Source organism: Equus przewalskii, chromosome 10 (assembly GCF_037783145.1).
Source record: "Equus przewalskii isolate Varuska chromosome 10, EquPr2, whole genome shotgun sequence".
Taxonomy (NCBI): domain Eukaryota; kingdom Metazoa; phylum Chordata; class Mammalia; order Perissodactyla; family Equidae; genus Equus; species Equus przewalskii.
The window spans coordinates 20,415,873-20,431,291 of NC_091840.1; the positions used below are offsets into that span (position 1 = coordinate 20,415,873).

General features: G+C 48.0%; 1 protein-coding gene across 1 annotated transcript; it reads right to left on the reverse strand.

The window, feature by feature from the left end:
* Positions 1–10,550: 10,550 nt before the first annotated feature.
* LOC103550357 (tubulin gamma-1 chain) lies at positions 10,551–15,298 on the reverse strand. Its single transcript, XM_008519184.2, has 11 exons — positions 15,159–15,298; positions 14,748–14,860; positions 14,397–14,564; positions 13,468–13,536; positions 13,115–13,194; positions 12,551–12,677; positions 12,230–12,316; positions 11,967–12,116; positions 11,383–11,535; positions 11,138–11,299; positions 10,551–10,951 (listed from the first exon to the last, which is right to left on the reverse strand). Exons 1-11 carry the CDS (start codon positions 15,205–15,207, stop codon positions 10,754–10,756), a joined length of 1,356 nt encoding a protein of 451 aa, XP_008517406.1. The 5' UTR covers positions 15,208–15,298; the 3' UTR covers positions 10,551–10,753.
* Between the last annotated feature and the right edge of the window lie 121 nt (positions 15,299–15,419).

Below are 15,419 nucleotides of genomic sequence, written 5' to 3' on the forward strand. Positions count from 1 at the left end.
GCAAGTCTTTTAATGTCTTCTTGTCAAAGGAAAAGCAGGGAGTAGAAGCTGTGGCCTTGACATCATTCTTTCATTTGTTCAGCAAATGTGCTACACTGTGCTAGGACCTGTGGTAGATATCAGGGACACAGATAAAAGACGTTGTCCCAGCCCACGAGAAATGCACAGCCCAGCAGGGAAGATAGGGAAGTGAGTTGTTAATTGAAATACAGTGGAGTAATTGCCAGGAGAGCAGGAACAAGGCGCAGGAATCCCTGAGGAACGTCGCTCTTGTTTTAGGGAAGGAGTAGTTGGCCCTCAGTAATTTACTCTTGTTTTTACCGTTGTTACATTTTTATCAGAAAAGAAAAATGTTGTTTTCCGTATAGATAAGGGAATTTTGCAGATAACCAGGCTTATCTCTCTAGGTCCCATAACTTAAAACATTTAAAAATTATTTTTGATGGAAATATTTGTAAAATGTATTCTTTCTGTTTTCTTAAATGGAAGATAATGAACAAAATTTACTCTTTTCTGGTGACTCCAGGCATGTGCATGAACACCAGCCTTTGTGTGTGGCTGTACTGCCCACAGACTCCTATGGAGTCTGTTCTCCCCTAAGCCAAATGGCCTCTTCCTTGTGGCTTTTTGTAATTTTTGTCTCTTCTCTCCTTATCAGGATGATGGTGCTGGTCCTAACTGCTTTTACCTCGAAGTCCCTGATGGCCCTCTCCTTTCTTCTTCTGAATTTGTGTCAGTCTAGGAATTCGTACATCTAAACACGTCAGACTTTTGTTGAAAATAAGGGTAAGTAGACTATAAATCAAGACTTGACAGGCTTGCTTCTAGGTAAAGTGCATAATCTTGAATTTGTGAATTTGGTTCTCCAGAGGGCCCTCTTCTTTGGTTTTCTTTCTGTCTGGTATTTACATTCATTTGAGAGATGCTTCTGGTGCCCACCATGTGTCAGACACTGGAGACACTGCCATGAACAGGTCAGTCCTTGCCCTCAGGAAGAAAAAACAAACCAAAACCATAAAATAATAAACTGTGGGGACATGTACGGCAGGGAAAGTACTGTGTTGGTGAACACATATGGAGAAATCAGAAATCTTCATTGGAAGTGACTCTTCAGTGACCTGGAGGATGAGTAAGGAGCCAGCCAGATGAAGGAAATGGAGTGAGGAGAGATCCCAGGGGAAGAGACACATGGAGACAGCTGGGAAGGCGTAGTGTGACTGGTTGAAGGACCTGAAGAAGCCCAGGGTGGTTGGTTGGAATGAAGAGAGCCCTGGGGAAGTGTGGCGCAGAGACAGGAGGGGGCCAGTTCTTCTGGAGGGAGCATCTTCCAGGTGAGGGAGCAAGCGTCATGGCAGACGTCTGAGGAGCTGTTGCAGTCTCAAGAACAGCTGAAACATTTGATTCCCCAAATTCCCAGTGGCTCTTAGTCTTATTTGTCTAAGTACTATATGCTTTGGGGGGCCATTGGATCCGTCAGACTTTGAGGGGAACACATATTTAGAAAAATGAGTTGGATTACATGTATTGATTCTGTTTTATAGTAAAAGAAACATATCCATTAAAAATTTTTTTAAACATATCCATTTTTATATTTCCTCTATTTGCAGAAATTAGTTCTGAGGCAAAAGCTGGATAACTTTTAGGAGTTAGACTTTTCACAAATAGTTGTTTTTAAACAGTATTTTTTTTTAAATAAAGAGCTAAATTATATTTGGGGAATGTTAAAAGAGAATTTCTTATCTATATTATTTTCTACATATAGAAATAGATTTATGAAGTTTAGGCCATGATGTGAAAATGAATGTAGTATCTAATTGATTACATAACTGCATTATTCAACTCACTTTATAGGGCATTAGTTCTTAAGCCAGCTATTGGGAAAATTGCCTTTTCTATTATCTTGCTTGAACCAGGGTTATATGCAGATTGGAAGTTGCCTCATAATTTCCTGATTTAACCTTGCCATTAGACCCAAAGCAATATTTTATTTTATCCATATTTAAATTCTTATAAAGGGGCACATCTTCATATCTGTGATAGATTGTTGCATTGGTGGCTCCTAATGAATCCTGCCTCCCAGTATGATCCCTTTGTGTAGCTCCCTCCCTAACTGACTCTGGGGTTGGCCATGAGACCCACCACAGCCAGTGTGCAGGACACAGCACAGGAGGATAAGCGCTTGTGCACTGGGGCTTGCCCTCTTGGAACCCTGTCCTGGGCCACTCTGTATGGAAGCAGGTCTAGTCTACTGAACGTTGAGAGGTCATGAGGAGAACTGAGGCTCCCTACCCAGCACCAACTGCCAGACATGTGGATGAAGTCAACTTGGATCTTCCAGCTGTTCCAGGCGCCTGTAATAGCCCAAGTGAGCCAGAGGAGACTAGCAAAAGAACTGCCCAATCAACTCACAGAATCAGGAGAAACAATAAATCAGTGTTTTATGCCTCCGTGGTTTGTGATGAATTTTTATGCAGCAATAAATAACTGAAACAAGGTCCTTTTACCTTGTTCAAGTTTAACCTTAAAGGCAGGCTAAGATAGAATTATTAACAATGCTTGGGTGTTTTACTTTGTAAATTGCTCTGCAGGAGATGAAAAAATTTTACATATGGAATGGAAGGGCTTATTTTGATCTGCTGATAAAGTAAACTTTAAGTTAATAAGGCAGGTTAAAATTTACTGGATCTTTTTCCAATTTGAATATTGTTGAATCACGCTATTATAGATATTATGGCGTATAAGTTTCTTCAAGATATTTTTCTCATGAAAGTAATGCATTTTGACTGAAGAAAAATGGAAAAGACTGAAAAATTTAACAATAAAAAGTGAATCAAGCATTGTCCTACAATCCATATATCTATTGATAATCATTTTGTGTATTTTCTCTCAACAATTTTTCTGTGCTCCATTTAATATTTTTTCATATTTAAATCAGGCTTCCGGGAGGAGGGTGAGTGTGGATATAAAAAGGTGGCACAGCGGAGTCCTGTGATGTTGGTACAATTAAGTATCTTGACTGTGGTGGTTGTTATGTGAAGGTGTGCATGTGATAAATTGCGTTGAGCTGTGCACACACATGTGAGTGAGTCGTATATAACAGGTGAAGTGTGCATATGCTCTGCGGGCTGTGCCAATGTCAGTTTGCCGGTTTTGATACTGTACTATAGTTATGCAAGATGTTCACATGATGGGTGTCTTGGGGGAGGGTGCAGGAGACCTTCCTGTACATTTCTTTGCACTTTCTTGTGAATCCATCATTATTTCAAAATTTAAAAAAAATCAGTCTGTAGCGGAGTTTGTAGTCCTACTTTTGCCTTTAGATTTTCTTTTTTAACAGAAAGAGAATGTCCAAGTTTCATATCCATATGTCTTGATTACTTTCAAAAATGAACAAAAAAGCTATCTTGATATATTTTAGAGTTAACCGTTAATGAAGAGGGTACATTTCAAAAACATCTTTGTTTGTTGGAACAGTTACTGCATGAATGTCTAAGCATTCTATAGACTACAAGGGATCGTATTTGAGAGTATTAGGAAGAGAAATTACATGACAAAAGTATATTCTAACACTAACAAAATAATGTGCAATTTTGCATCTGGTGGACTAGAGACAGAAAGGGGAATGTGGTTGAGCGTGGGGAGGAGGCCCTGGCTGCACCCAGTCAGGAATGCCTGTCTGAGGGCCTCGGGGGAGGGAAGGATGCAGCCCGTTTGCTGAGCAGAGCTGGTCTGGGACAGCTCAGGGCAGAGCAGGGCAGGCCACGGTTGGTTCCTGAGAAAGAAGTGATAAAGAACAGACTGTCAGCATGCCAGCAACAGCATCTAAGAAACCACCTTCAGAAAGGAGTGGCAGGACATAGACAAGAGTTTTGACGTCAGATTCTGCCATATTGGTTGCAGAAAGAGTTAGGGAACAGGAAGGAAGAGAAAGCAGGGAGTGGAGATGGGGGTGCAGTGTCCTTTTGGGGGAGAAGTCCAGAAAGGGTAGGCTGGTGGCTGGAGCTTCCCAGCTGGCCTTCAGGGGCTCCCCTTTGCTCCGAGAATAAAGTCCAAACTCTACATGGCATGAAAGGCCCGGCATGACCTGTCTGGTCTTGGATTACCTCCCTGACCTCATCTCCTGTCACTCCCCCCGAAACGTGCCTTCTGAGCCTTTGCAGCTTCCAGAACCCACCAGGCTGTTTTTAGGCTTCCCTCCTCTCTCAGGTGCTCTTCCCTTTGCCTACTATACTATTCCCTCTGGACGTCAGCACGTTAACTGCACGCCTGCCTACAAGGCCCTGCTGGTTTCTCTCTGCGGAGCCTTCTGTCCTACTTGGGGTGGGCCACAACCCCTTTCATCTTCCCTCAGCCCCAGGTGGGCCCTGGGGGCCTCAACTGCCCCGTGTGAGCTTCCCCTCCCCAGCTGATGGGAAGGGAGTGGTGAAGAGAAGGGAACTCACCTCACATTCCCCTGCCCAGCCTGGGCCTTTGCACATGCCGGTCACTCTACCTTCTACATCTCCCCTTGGGAAGCTTTCCCTCAGAATTCAGACTCTGCCAAATGATCGGTCCTGTGTGACTCCCACACTGGCCTCCCACAGCCTTTCATTCTTGCAAACATTCAACAACTACTTATCAAACACACACTGTTGTGATCCCACTGATGTATGCTTCCCACTTGACCATCACTATCCTGGTTAGATGTCTTGGGCTGTAAATTTTTTGAGATTCAGGACCTTAACTTATTCACCGAGGTATCCCCAGTTCCTGGAAAGGGTTCAGGCACACAGTAAGCCCTTCATATATTTGTTTTAAGAACGAATAAGCTTTATTATAAAGGAAATTGGCTTCCAGGAAATTCCTAAATCCTTAAGGCTCGAAGACACGTTAAAGGTCACCTCATTCCTCTCCTAGGATCTGTCCGTTCCAGGCAAGTCAACATGCAGAATTGGCTTAACTGAGTTCAGGAGAGGAGGACTCATGGTCCACATGGCCACTCATTGCACCTGAGGACAGCACTGATGGTGTGGAAGTTCTTCCTGCTGCGGGGCTGGAGCCCCCCCTCCATGGTTGCCTCCACTGGTGCTCGTTCTGCTCCTTGGAGCGTCACAGAACAAGTCTCTCGCCTCTTGCGGTTGGCAGCCCATCGTAAATTTGGCAGCTATTGCATCTCCTCCGAAGTTTTCCCTTCCAGGTGAGGAAAGACCATTTACTAGTTGTGGAATCCTGAGCTTCACTTTCCTCTGAGCTTCTGTTTCCTCATTTGTAGAAACTGGGATAAAACAGTACCTAACTACGTAGTTGTTGTCAAAATTAAATGAGCTCATATATGTAAAGTGCTTGGAACAGTGCTTGGTGCATATTAAGTGCTCAATAATAATTTCAATATTATTTTGTATTATATTACATAGAGCATTAAAATTGGACAACTTATATTTTGAGACATTTTATTTAATTGAAAAACCCCAGAAAAACAAAATATATGATCACATGCAAAAATTGTATTTGTGTTCAGCAGTCCATCTCTCGCTTTTTGAGTATTTGTCCATTACTTTAAGAATTTTGTTAAAATACTTCATATCCATTTATATTGTATGTTAATATATGTACATTGCATATTAATTTAAAATATTGTAAACATTATAAATATATATTGTATACTTATTATATACTAATACAATTAATAATTGTAGAGTTAAGTTAGTGTTAACTTTTTTGCTGTTCATGACATGAAAAATGAGTGAACTTGTTTCCTTGCTTGCTACTCTTGTGTAAATCAAATATAGCCACTTGTTTTTGAAATAACCCTAAACTCTCATGTCTCCCATAGTTTTCAGATAGAGAGTAAAAATCTGGGAGAAATAAGAATGTGTTGGTTTCTACCCCCAGAAAATAAGTTTTCTTCTTCTCTTTTGTTATTGGCATCTGTTTTTCATACCCACCTGACTGTCATCATCTACCTGTGGGCCCTTTACCTCTGACTTCTCTTCCTATTTACTCTTCTACTCATTTACACTTAAATATAATTGTTTTTTGTTTTTTTTTGACTGAGGAAGATTCACCCTGAGCTAGCATCTGTACTAGTCTTCCTCTCTTTTGTATGTGGGTCGCTGCCACAGCATGGCCACTGACAAGTGGTGTAAGTCTGTGCCTGGGAACGGAAGCTGGGCCACTGAAGCGGAGCATGCCGAACTTAGCCATTAGGCCACGCGGCCGGCCCCTTAAATGTAATTTTTTACCTTTACAATGTAAAATTTACATTTTAAGTGAAACATTTTACACTTAAAATTTATTTTTTCTGATCATAAAAGTAACGCATATCCGCTGTAGATGACTTGGAAAATGTAGAAAACACAAAAGGACACATGTAATACCAGTACCTAGATATAACCCCTATTATTTATGATACTTGTCTTCAGTCTTCTATCTCTATATTTTATAGAAAAAAAATGAAATACTACTGAATGCTTTTTTCATTTAACACTATATGGTGCCAATTTACTTTTCAAGCCAGTTCCAGACTCACCATCCTAAAATAGATTTCATCATGTCCCTTCCCAGTTCAAGAATCTACAAGTGTAACCCAGACAGCAGCAGTCCTCGGAGCACCTCTTAGACACTGGGTGTGGTGGGAAGAGTACACTGGTTGAGAGCCCGGGGACCGAGTTGAGTGTGTCCTTCACTTACCAGCTGTATGATCTTGGACAAGTTACCTAACCTCACTGAGCCCGTTTCCCTACAATGATACATGACAAAAATCCTACCTCAAAGGGCCCAGATAACTAATGCATGTCAAAGTGCATGTCAAAGTGTATAGCATCACTAATGCTATACAAATTGTAACGATGCTACATTCCTCCCCTCCAATAAAATTGGGAATCCCCTTAGGTAGTGCCCATTTTAATAAATGCTTGCCTAATCCATGAACAAATGAACAACTGTCTCCTAGGCGTAATTCAGCCAGGACCATTCATAGGTACTGCACTGAGATTTTTGGATCATTCTCTGGAGCGTTAATTTAGGGTGACCAACTGTCCTGGTTTCCCCAGGGCTGAGGGAACGTGGGAATTTTAGTTTTAAAATACAATCTGAGGGGGTTCTTGGGACTCAGAACTTTCAGTGCTAAAACAAGGATGATTTGGTCAACCTATTAATAATTCAGTAATGGATTTGAGGGGTGGAGGGAAGACCTGCCTCCCTCTGGATTCCACTGCCAGGGCCACTAATATAGCAATGCCAGACATGAGGAGGGTGTTTCTAGCTGAGTCTCATGGGGGTGTTAGGCCCTGACCGACAGACCTGCAGCTTTACAAGAAACTCTATTTTACCAATTTACACTGCAGTCATCAGGTCCTAAGGAATTAAATTAAAATTGATAAACGATGGAATTAGTAAATCAGAATGTCACTTTAAAACGCCCCTGTTACTTTCCTAGGGTGGCTCCTTCTCTGCTTAAGATACCCAAGAGGGAGTGGAAAGTGAGCAAGTCGGGGAGGTGGGCATTACTGGAGGGTGTATCGTATGTTGGATTTTATTTGACTCCACTGCAGAGTGCCCACTTCTAGGAAGATCTAGAATGTTTGTGACTCATGGAGACCAGGGATAAGGCTTACAAGACTGACTCACTGACTCTGTCCAGCGTCTGGGCTTACCATGAGCTCCCACCCACCCTTGTGCTCGTCACTTCTTCGCCTTATCTCGGTACACTTTCCACAGTTATCCCTCTGTTTCAGATTCATTTACACCACTCTGGTTTTGGTTATGTGCTTCCTGCTACTAGATCTCTGTCTCATGCATGTTCGAGGGTCCCTGGGGTCACATCACACTGCACTGTTTTGGGAACATTACCTTTAATTGGCTCATTTTCTCTTATTCGTTTAGTCAGAAAGAGGTTCCTGTTCTGGGCTTGAGCATTCTGCTCTCTTTAGCTTTTCTGCAGCAGCCCTCGTCTCTCCTCCACGCCGGTTACTTCTGTGGCTTGCAGTCTCTCCAACCACAGGGATTTTTCACCACCAGCACCACCTGCTGCCCCACTTCCCAGAGGCCTCCTGCCCTTTCCACCTGGCCTCCTGGCTGCCCTCTAGCTGACACACTTTGGAGTTTGTTGCTGGCCAAGAACAGGGAGGGGCTGCGCAGTGGGGTGATGGGGGATCTGGAAATAGCCCTGGGGGAGGGGCCTGGCTCTGAAGCTGGCATTGAGGTGTTTGCGCTTATTACAGTCGGAAAAAGGAGCTATCTTTCCAGATCAGTTCTCCTTCCCAGGAGGCACACCAGTGCAGGGTATTCACCCCTCTGGGTGGTGACCGTAGTACTATCCACATAAGACGTTTACTCTGGACTACCTGGGTGTTCCCTTCTTCTGGGGCTCCACATTCTAACTGCATCCCGCAAAGGAGGGCCCTGGGATCACTTGTGGCCTGGAGCCAGGCCAGCTGGCCACTCAAATATAGCAACCCCACCATATCTGTCAGCTCATGATCCCCCCACTCAGCACCAGCCACTGGTACAGATGCCCCAAGTGACAGAAGGTTGGTCATCAGGGGCAAGGGTGATAAAGGGGAAGGAACAAGGCAAAGTCCCCAGTGGTGCAGGGGTCAGAGGTGGAGCTGAGAAGGGACCAGTTGCACACTGGTTTTCCCTGAAGTCATCTTTCTCCATACTGGGAGGACAAGCAGTTGGTTGATACTGACCAGGCTGGCTCTCCTGAGTCAGCCTCCTGCAGACCCTGGCAACTGATACTGACAGGCTCATACTTTGATTGTGGTGGTGACAGGCTTGTGGCCTCCCTGCCACTCCTCAGGCAGCCCAGGGCCTGGCTTCTGTCTGTTCTCTGCCCAGCAATCTTGCAAGGGTCCCCTTTGTTCATAAGGGCCTGGCCTGTATGTTGCTCACTCTGTTCACATCCAGAGCTTTATTAAGACAAATAGATTCATGGAAGGAAAAGTGTGTCCCCAGGCCAACAGTGAGAAAAAGGAAAAAAAATCCTAACTGGCCCAAAGTTCCTGGGTACCCTTCAGCAGTGGGGAGCCGCGGACATTTCTAGGGCTGGGGCTTCACCTGCAAGCTGAGCTCTGCCAGCCCAAATCTGTCTCATACACTGGGCATGACCCTCTGACTTTGGCCCCAGGCAGCCTGGGGTGGTGAGGCTAAGAAGGCAGGTCCCCAGCTATCCTGACCTGGGTGATGGGACCACTTTGCAGGTGTACCTGAAGCCAGGTGAGGCTGACATCTCCCTCCCCTGGGATTGCACTTGCCCTATCTACACTGGTGTTCAAGGTCCCACATCCTCTCAAATCCATGGGCCCATCCAATGGCTCCAAAAGACTCAGAGATAGGACGATTCTACACCAGCTGTGTAAGGTATCACAAAAAGCAGGATGTATAACGGTTAGGAACATGGATGCCAGTCAGGCAAATCAGAGTTTGACTCCAACTCTGCCATTTACTAGCTGAGTGACTTGGTAAATTAACCACTCCTGGCCTCAGTTTCCTTATTTACAAAATGGAGTTAATAATGTCTACTACCTCAGGGCTGGCCCCGTGGCCAAGTGGTTAAGTTTGCGCGCTCCGCTGCAGGCGGCCCAGTGTTTCGTTGGTTCGAATCCTGGGCGCGGACATGGCACTGTTCATCAAACGACGCTGAGGCAGCGTCCCACATGCCACAACTAGAAGGACCCACAACGAAGAATATACAACTATGTACCGGGGGCTTTGAGGAGAAAAAGGAAAAAAATAAAATCTTTAAAAAAAAAAAATAATAATGTCTACTACCTCATAGGGTTGTCATGAGGATTAAACAAAATACTGTGAAGTATCAGCATGGTGTCTGCAGGCGTGTTAGCTGCTGCTACTACAGTCCTCACCTTTGTGGGGTATAAGGGCCTCAGAGGGGCCCTGACAATCCACCACAGTCAGGGATCACCTGCTTTGCCCTTTTGATCCTGAAGATTTAGGCCCCTACATATTTACTACTTCCTTGCAATCTTCCACCAGAAGTGGAAGGCACTGGCCCTTTAAGTAACTGAGACCACCTGAGAATGGAATTATGGCACCTTTGCTACTGGCCCACTTTTGGCTAGGCTGTGGATTTGGTCTCCTGACTTGACTGTCCTAGACCCCTGCTGCCTGACCAGTGGCTCTCCTGGCCTGGCTCTCTGGCACTGCCCCACTTGCAAGATTAAAAGCACTTGGGCTGACTCTATTATTGCCCAGGGTCTGGTGGTGGGGGTGGTAGCCGCAGGCCAGCTGCTGTGATGACTAACAGGACACTCTGATGTGGATGTGAAACTGGCAGAAAGGTGACCTGATACAGGGAGGGGTGGGTGGGAACTGGGACCCAGAATGTCAGATAGAGAGCAAATCTTTGGGCCTTTTTACACTGGCAAGGAATTTCTCAGGTGGCTCAACTGCACCCACGTTCTCCAAAACTAGGCAGGAAAAGGAAAAGCTGGGGAGGCTGTTTGCTCAGGTTGAAGATGTGGAAGTAGGGGAGGACCCTGCCAGAGTGATGGAGAAAGAACAGGCATCCCCATTCCCCAGGTCTCCAAGCCTTCAAAGAGATTAGTGACTTGATTTATATCCAGTGCTTTATTAAACATAAATAATCTCATAAGAGGAGAAGTAAACACGTCCCCAGGCCAACAGAGTACGTGTATGTGTGTTTATGAGAAAGAGATGTGTGAGGTCCCTGATCTGTGCTCTGAGGGAGTGGTCAGTCAGGCAGGGCCTGGGCCAACCAGTAAGGCAGATGAGGGTCCCTGTCTTGGGGGACTCACTGCTCCTGGGTGCCCCAGGAGATGTAGTCCGGCCGTGTGGCTGCATGATACTCGTCGATGAGCTGCTGCACGATCTCCCTGGATGTGTCCAGCTCGTCAAAGTTCTCCTTGAAGATGTCCTCCTTGCGGAACTGCTCCAGGAAGGCCTCCCGCTTTCGCAGCTTGTCATACTGGCGACAGGTCCGCTCAAAGAGCTTGGGGTGTGCAGAAAGCAGGGGTCACAAAGAACTTCCAGGAACAATATGGCCCCGAGAGCCAGGAAACCAAGGCTGGGCTGTCTCCACAGTAAAAAGCCAGAAGCAGAGCAGCAGGAACGTAGAGAAGTGAGGCACAACCAGGAAAATGATTATGGGAAAATAGGTGCAAACTGTGAGACTCACCGAGGAGATGCTGGTGTGGTTGGCCATCATGAGCCCACTGACTCGATGGGCCGAGGGCAGGTAGGGAGACTTCCTTGACAGGGCCACCTGGATGCTGGCTGGGCCCCAGGGGATGAAGTTGGCCAACTTCCGTTCCCGGATCCTCTGCAGGCTCTTGTGGACCTGGGGAGGGCACAGGCACGATGACAGTAGCCTCCCCTCTGCCCCTGTGGGTTCCGGGGGTGGAATGAAGGGGCCTCCCCTACCTGGGTGGGGTCCACCTCCCCCTGGATGATGTTGAGGATGGCGATGTAGCAGTGGTTGGTCTGGCGATCTCGGCCTGTGGACACCATCACGTTCTTGGGCTGCAGCAGCCGCCTCATGACATCCAGGACCGTGGTCTTCCTCACGCTGGCCACCTGAGGGGAGAGTGGGCCACAGGGGCAAGGCCAGCACTCAGGGCACAGTCCAGAGAGAAGCAGACAACACAAGTTCCCCACCAGACTCAGGGTAGTATGGTCTCTTTGGGGAGTGTCCTTCGATTCAGGTCTATACTGAGCCTCTGCTGTGGGATCAGGAATCTTAGCCCTCCTCAGCTCAGCAAGCTCATGGCCCTGTGCAGGAGCAGAAGCAGACCCCGTACAGCCCACGCCCTGCAGGGAGCCAAAGGCCGAGGGAAGGGGAGAGCAAGTCAGCAAGGAAGTCTTACAGCCTTGGCCAGTCCCTGAGTGCAGAGCCTCTGAGGGCCGCAAAAGGCGGTTCCTGGGGCCACAGGGAGAAGAGAAAGGCCAGCTGAGGGCCTGCTGGGCCCAGGGCCAGCCTGGCCTGACACACTGAGGGCTGCTCTTACTGACTGGTCCGTGGTGAGGGGGGTGTAGCCGGTCATGAGGAAGTGGAGCCGCGGTGTGGGAATGAGCGAGGCAATGAGGCCGATGAGGTCGTTGTTCATGTAGCCAGGGTAGCGCAGGGTGGTGGTGCTGGCTGACATGATGGTGGACACCTGGGGACAGGGGTGCCATGTCATGCGCCTTGGCCTGGGGGGCCTCCCTTCCCCAGATGGCACCCCAGCAAGGAAGGGTTCTATTCCAAAGGAGTCCGGGAGTGGGGGCTCACCAGCTGGTTGATCTGGGAGAAGGAGGGGTTCTGGATGTGCAGGCGGTCTGTGGCGATCCGGTTCAGGGCTGTGTTGTCCAGCACCACCTGGGGGGACAGAAGAGGGTGGCAGACTTACGGAGATAGAAAGAACAAGAGCTCTCCCTGAGCCTGGATTCTGAAGCCTAATTTCCCTTGAGCTTCACAGCCAGAAAGACCCATCCAGAAGAGACTCGCACAGGACTGGGGCCCAGGAGGACTCAAAATGGACTTTTTAAATGTGTGAAAATGATGAAATAGACAGGGGGTTGGGGGTAGGGAATGGTAGAATCCAGGACTCACCACACAGTCTGCATTCTGGGTCAGCCTCTTGAGTGTGAGCAGTGAGTTGTAGGGCTGGACCACCACATCGCTCATCTCGTCCTGGTTGGGAAACACTGAGTATGTCTGTACCAGCTTCTTGGGGTACCTGGTGGGGGTTGGGAGAAGAGGGTCAGGGCAACAGAGTGGCAGCCTGGTGAACATGGGGCTCCCAGCAACTGTCTGGAAGCAGTAATTCTGGATGGGGAAATTGGTATGGGGCCACAGGGAGAAGGGAGACTTGACTTCTGAAAGTCCGTAACCTCAAAGGAGGAAGGGCAGAAAGACATCTCAGGATCTAGGGTTCCAACTCCAAACTGGCCATACTCCCTGAACCTTTGTCTCTTCATCTAGAGCCCTGATTCTAGGCTCTAGTTCCAACCCCTGGGAGTGTGATCAGGTTCTCAGTCATTGTATCTTGACTTTCCTCACTACAGGAGGGAACAGAAGGACCCTTTCCTGCTCCAGTGAATAGGAAGGTATATCTGGAGGGCCTCCCAGTCACTTGGGAAACCAAGTCCTCCCACCCCCTCAGAACAGACTTACCTGTCATTCAGCCGCTCTAAGAGGTAGGACCCCAGGCCAGAGCCTGTCCCCCCAGCGATGGAGTGACACAGCACGAAGCCCTGCATGAGGAAGGGGCAGGCAGCACCTAGGTATCCAGTGTGAGGATTTCATACTGGAACCATCCCACAATTTCTTGGACTCTGATCTTCCCAAGCCCTCTCCTCCACTTCCCTCCCAACATATACAGCCTAGGAGATTCTGCTTTGTTTCCAGCAAGACATATGTCCAGTGCAAAGCATACATGGGTGGGTCTTGTACCCAACAGAGGCTTCTAAAGGGTGTTGCTGAGCCTTCCCTATGTCAGCTCCCACTACCATTCCAGAGACACTCACCTCTAGACTGTCACTGCCATCTGCCTCCCGGTCTATGATGTCAAAAATGTCCTCATGTATCTTCTCTCCCTGTACAGACATGGGGAGGGTCAGAGCGGGACAGGACCATGAGACAAGGATTCTGACCCTCAATTCTCCTTATAGCACCTAAAAGTCCTTTTTTGGAGCACAGGGGCCCTGCTTTTTATCTGCATTGAGAAGCCGTACAGCACCGTGGTTACGGGCCAGCACCCTACATCCAGACCGCCTGGGTTCATATATTAGCCCTGGTTCTACTTAGCTGAGTGATTCTGAGCACGTTACTTAATCTCTCTCTACCTCAGTTCCCTCAACTATATAACGCAGGTTATAATACAGGTCTACCAGCCCTTAGCTCAAATTCTTAGGACCAGTTATGTTTCAGAGTTCAACTATCTCAGATTCTAGAAAGGTAATATGGTAACTATAATGTATACTAAGTAAAACATCAGTTGGGGGTCTGAAGTGTGCTAATCAAATACATTAATATTTCTGCAGTGAAAAGTATGAGTGATGACAATAAGCTGGATAGAAATTATAAAATAGCCTGTCTCTACCGAGATTTGGTACTGCTGCTAAATGAGTTATAAATTGTCTTTTGGTTTCAGAGTTTTCGGGATTCCGGAAAGGCAGATAAGAGACTGTGGACTTGCAGTACCCAGCTCCTGGGATGTTGGGAGGTTTACGTAAGTTAATATATGTAAAGCACTTCTATGGCCTGGCACACAGCACTAGCTGGTGTAGTCGCTTAACAATATTACATAGTTGACTTAGAAAACAGAACTCCCTTCAGCCATCTCTCTCTAGCACTCATACATCCTTGATATGGTTTCATCTCTCTCTGGGAAGTCATAGGGCCTGTCCCAACACAGGAAGGGAGATGTGGGTCCTGCCAGGGAATAGCAAATGACCTGGGAGAATCCGCTGGCCCAGTTGTTGCCAGCCCCTCCTCCATGCTCCGACAGGTAGATGTTCTCTGGGTTGTAGAGCTTGGCATAGGGGGAGTTGAGGATGGAGTGGATCACCCGGGGCTCCAGGTCCAGCAGCACCGCCCTGGGGATGTAGTGCTCATCGTCTGCCTGTCAAGGGGAGTCCAGGAGGGGGCCAAATCAGCTAAGGCCAAGGCCTCCGTCCTCCCAACTCTGGCTCCTGCGTGCCCTCCCTCCTCAAGCCAGCTGCCCTGCTTTCTCTGCCCAGCAGGTTTCCCAGTACCAGGCCGCTGCCCTTCCCTTTAGGACCCCTGGCCAATTCGCTGGGGGCACCTGGTAGAAAAAGACGTCCTTGCGGTCAGTGCCCTCGGTGGCAAACTCCTCCACGATGCCCTCGGGGCTGATACCATGCTCGGCGCACAGTTGTTTCCAGAACTCGAACCCAACTGGGCGGGGTGGGGGAGAGATGGGCGGGGGAGAAAGAGAATATCTGGGTCTGGGCAGGTTCCAACTACGAGCTGGGGGACTGAGTGCCTGAGTATAGGGACAGGAAGTCAAGCCTCAGGAGTCTCCCGTGTCAGAGGAAAGGGCTGTATGCTCGCGACTGGGCAGGGGACGGCCCCTCGGCGTTGGGCAACTGGACACTGGGTCAGGCATGTCCTGGAGGTGGAGTCCAGGATCCCACAGCGAGATCCCATAGAATCTGTGGAACCCGGCTAGGAGAGGGGCCGAAGGTTTGCTCACTCTGATTGCCGCACTGGCCCAACTGTAGGGTGATGATTTCCCTCGGCATCGCTCCTCACGCACCAGCGTCGCAGCCGCTCCCGCCAGCAAAGCCGCCGCTCACCAGCTCGCTCGCCGCACGACGCAGGCGCCAAACAACTCGCTCCGCCCACGAACTTTCTCTGCTCCAATGAGAACTAAGTGCTGGCGACGACACTTCCTTATTCCTTTGGCTTCAGTCATGCAGGCTGCGCGTGCGCGGCTCCAGATCAGGCGCGAGAC